Below are 4,085 nucleotides of genomic sequence, written 5' to 3'. Positions count from 1 at the left end.
CTTGTTTCCAAGCAAGCTTCCCTGATTGCACTCCCGAAGCGGCCTATTATCTATATTCATGTCGGGCAAGCTATCTCCTAATGAGTTCGGATTCATCTCCTTCGTGCGCCACTTGCTCCTTTCTAAGTTCTCTCTTTCCTCCATAGAGATCTCAGATGCTCTGGTCGGATTCATCTCCCCCAAGCTAGTGACCCAGCTTCTTGCTTTACTAATAGAATATAGAGGGCTTTTTTCTATAGTTATTCATGATCTACTCCTATATGAGATCCTTTTTCATGCCGTTTTACTAAACCTTAAAGAGAAAGAAATAAAGCCTACGAGAAGAAGTCCTGAACTCAAGGTTTTAAAGAGCTACCAGCTACAGGACAGAAGAGCTAGCTACCATAAGCAGAGCTACTACAGGACCTATAGCAGTCGTAACACTCAAGAACTACAGGAATGCTGACTTGACTCTGAACTTCGCTACCTTTCTCTGAGCTCCTAGGGACAAGCAAGCAAGGGATGAGCGCGCTAGCCAAGCCTTGATTCTTATCTATTGCCTTACCTATCTCCCTCAGCAGCTAAGCGAGCAAGGGCAATTCCAGATGAGCTCAGACCTGAAGCCACTATGCTGCCGACCCTCTCTATCCCCTGCTATGCGCCTGCCTATCGTACTTCTTTCATAATGCTTGCTTGCCTTTACTACCTGCCTTTTACTAAGGAAGGGTGATTGCGCCTACCAACTGCTGCTCTCCCCTTTTCTTGCTTACCGCCAATGCTTTATATTCGATCGCTTTTCATGCTTGTTCAAGATAAAAGGACTAGACTAAAAATGGTGTATATATATATAAAGAAGACTTTTGTCTTTCTTCATGAAAGTGTGATAGTAGATCGAGAAAGCTCCGCCCAGTAGTGCGACGCCAAGAGTAGACCGAAATGGTCTCGCGAAGCCGGTCACCGGTAGGCTAAGAACCTTGATCACAACTGAAGAAAGCCACTTCTCTAGTGAAATTGTAAGGGGAGATAAAGTTCTTTGATCAATATATTTGAATCGGGAGAAGTGTTCATCCGAGAAAAGGGGTATTCTTCCTCAAGTCGGTTATCCGTATCGGTGAAATGACTCTATCCTTAACACATACGCTTCGGCCCAACGAAATAGGCTAGCGCTACCTCACCTATTACAGATCGGAGATATAGTTACTATCGGAGATATAGTTGCTGTTGTAATATTAGTTGTTTAGAGGAAAGACTCATTTAATCTCGTATATAGCATAGAGAAAAAAAATATATATTTCTAATAATCTATATTACATACATATCTCAAGCAGGATTCGAACCTACGCATAGACAGACGAGTGAGTTGTTCACAGCCGACCGTTCTACCACTGAGCATCAGAGACCCGAAGCTCGAGTACGGTCCGTGCACCGTTTGAGATTGAAAGGAAGACGAAGTCGGTTTAATTTAAAGACTGAAAGCCCTTCTTTAAAGTTCCTCCCAGATACATTGCTTTAGCCTTATTGCGAAGCAAGGAATGGTGCTAGTCTGAAGGCTAACAGCTAAATATAGAGCTTGATGTCATATCTGAAATAGAAGGCCAAAAGAGAGACAATTGTCGTATATGATCGAACTTCCGCGAGTTCGAGTTCGGTCATACAGCATTCCTGCACTTCACCGACCTTCTCCAGCAAGCGTATAAAAAAGCAAGGAAGGAGAGTGTCACATGCCAACGTTAGACTTGAAAAAGTACGCCACAGCGGATCTTTAAGTGACTAATTGGCTCAGCTCAATAAAGCCTTGTATATATGTAAGGCCGGCTCGTGTTTGTTCAGTCGTTATTGAGGGGGGTCGTGGAAGAAGTGGGTTCGACTCCCATAGCCCCGATGTGGCGAAAAAGACTGAAGAAAGGAAAACTAAAATGACAATCAATTCTATTGTTATTCAAAAATTACTGAGTACGAACGCACATCTAGGCCGTCGGGTAGCTGCTCACCATTTCAAAGTCTATATCTGTGGTTCCAGAAACGGAATTGCTATTCTAGATTCAGATAAGACACTGATTTGTTTACGAAACGCTTGTCATTTTATAGGATCTCCCATTCGTCAAAAAGGCCGTTCCTTCTTTGTAAATACCAATTCGTTATTCGATGAGATAGTGGAAAAAATGGCGACGAGAATCGGCTGTATCAATGATTCTCAATGGAGGATCGGGGGGTTTTTGACCAATTGTTCAAGTCCGAAAAAAATCCGTTCGAGAAACAAGAAGATCAATTTCGGGTCGAACCAACAACCAGATTGTGTAGTTATTATCGATGCAGATAGAAAGTCCTCGGTCATACTTGAAGCTGATCGATTACAAATACCTATTGCATCTTTAGTGGATTCGAATATCCCATTGGGATCCTATAAAAGAATCACTTATCCCATTCCAGCGAATGATCCAATACAGCTTGTATATTTATTTCGTAATTCGATCACGAAAACAGTTCTTCTTGAACGGGGAAGAATCGTTGCGATGAAGGAGACTGCGGGAGAAGAAAGAACTCATAGACCAGAATTACTACAAGCACTTTTAGATAAAGGGGGGTTAACTAACGAAAGAAAGATGGAACTGGTTCCCCACCCAGGAAGAAAACCACATTTCCTTGCTACTAATCCATTTAGGCGCCTTTTCATCCGCGGATTTCACTCGACCGGAAACACGCTTTCCCCCTTTCTGTTCAACGAACTGATCGGGGCCGTCGCCCCATTCCTGCACTCGAATTCATCCGGCATCTCGGATACGGGGATGACAGAAAACACGCTTTCCCCTTCTCCGTTCAACGAACTGATCGGGGCCGTCGCCCCATTCCTGCGCTCGAATTCATCCGGCATTTCGGATACGGGGATGACAGATGGAAATGTGGGGGCTAATAGTAGTCTGTCGGGGGCGGAGGTGATTCCTAGTTCCGGAACGACTTCAACGGGAATACCACCCCTGCTCTCCTTTAAGATCCCGAAAGGGGGCCACCTCGCTTCTCTTATAAATGATATAGACTTCGACTGGTCTTCTCTGCCTGAACAAAGCGGAAAAGTGGTCACGACCAAACCGCAAGTTGACCACCCCAGTACCGCTACTCCGGGAGCATCCGCTGCTCTTCCTTCCGCCCCAAACCAAGGGCAGCCCTGTGAAGCTAGTGTAAGAATAGAGGCGGGAGCAGAAGGAGCAAATCAAGGATCGTCTTCAGCGCCTCCGTCTGTATCTACTGATGTTTCTACCCCTCTTCAAGGGCATACCTCGGTCTCGTCGTCTTCGGAAAGCTCGTTTGAGATACGGGTTTTAATGAAGCCTTTTCCGGGTGACAATGAGGGCACGTCGGTGAATTCTTCGATCCCAAGGGTGGCTCCCGCTGAAGCTTCGCACCAAACGCCCTTTACTTACAATAGTAGCCTCGAGGCTTCACTAAAAAATCGAATTAAAAAACTCGAGAATGAAAATTGCATTTTTCTCCTTGATAAAGAGAAGGGCGTTTATTGGACTGACATAAAAAGAGCGCTCGAGCGAGCTCCCTCTCTGAGAGAGTATACCCAATTACTCGAGCTCGAGAGTGGGGATCTCCAGATTCGAGAACATAAACACTCATGTTTTTCTCTTTTTCAACAAGTGCTTTCTCAGCAGCCTGCCTTGGCCGAGAATGCGGCCTACAATCCTCAAGAAGCCTTTATCGACTTCTTTAACGAGAAGCGGGACGAGCTGGACACCCAGCTCGAGTGGAGCATGGCAGAAAGAGACAGAAGGGAACTCCAATTGCTTGATAGAGTGAGGCAAGATATCAGAACCCGGGGCCCCGACTCTATCTATATGAGAGAAATACTTGGAAATGCGGCTAACGAATAACAACATTAAAAAAAAAGTTTTCTTTTTTTTGCAGCAGCAAAAGTGAAGCTGCTGCATGGGCGGCTTGCCTTTTTATGTTTTGCCTAGAGAGAGGCCAAAGTAAGGCAGTGAAAGAGCAGGACTTCTTTCACGCACTGAAAGGCAGGCCCTTGTCATGATAAGTTAAGTTTGGTTGCCTTGCTTTCGTGATACGGGGAGGGGGAGTGGTGAGGAGGGCCCCCTTTAAGAATT

At 45.2% G+C, this 4,085-nt stretch overlaps 1 protein-coding gene across 1 annotated transcript; it reads left to right on the top strand.

Annotated features, from left to right (window-relative positions):
* Positions 1-1,644: 1,644 nt before the first annotated feature.
* Positions 1,645-4,085, top strand: LOC122071024. Its single transcript, XM_042635293.1, has one exon. It carries the CDS (start codon positions 1,896-1,898, stop codon positions 3,852-3,854), a length of 1,959 nt encoding a protein of 652 aa, XP_042491227.1. The 5' UTR covers positions 1,645-1,895; the 3' UTR covers positions 3,855-4,085.

Source organism: Macadamia integrifolia, unplaced genomic scaffold, assembly GCF_013358625.1.
Source record: "Macadamia integrifolia cultivar HAES 741 unplaced genomic scaffold, SCU_Mint_v3 scaffold_173A, whole genome shotgun sequence".
Lineage (NCBI taxonomy): Eukaryota > Viridiplantae > Streptophyta > Magnoliopsida > Proteales > Proteaceae > Macadamia > Macadamia integrifolia.
The sequence above is the reverse complement of the archived record's forward strand: the minus strand, read 5'-3'. Positions and strand labels throughout refer to the sequence as shown.

Excerpts from the sequence above, each read along its gene's own strand:
- LOC122071024 (XM_042635293.1), top strand. The coding sequence starts at position 1,896 with ATGACAATCAATTCTATTGTTATTCAAAAATTACTGAGTACGAACGCA.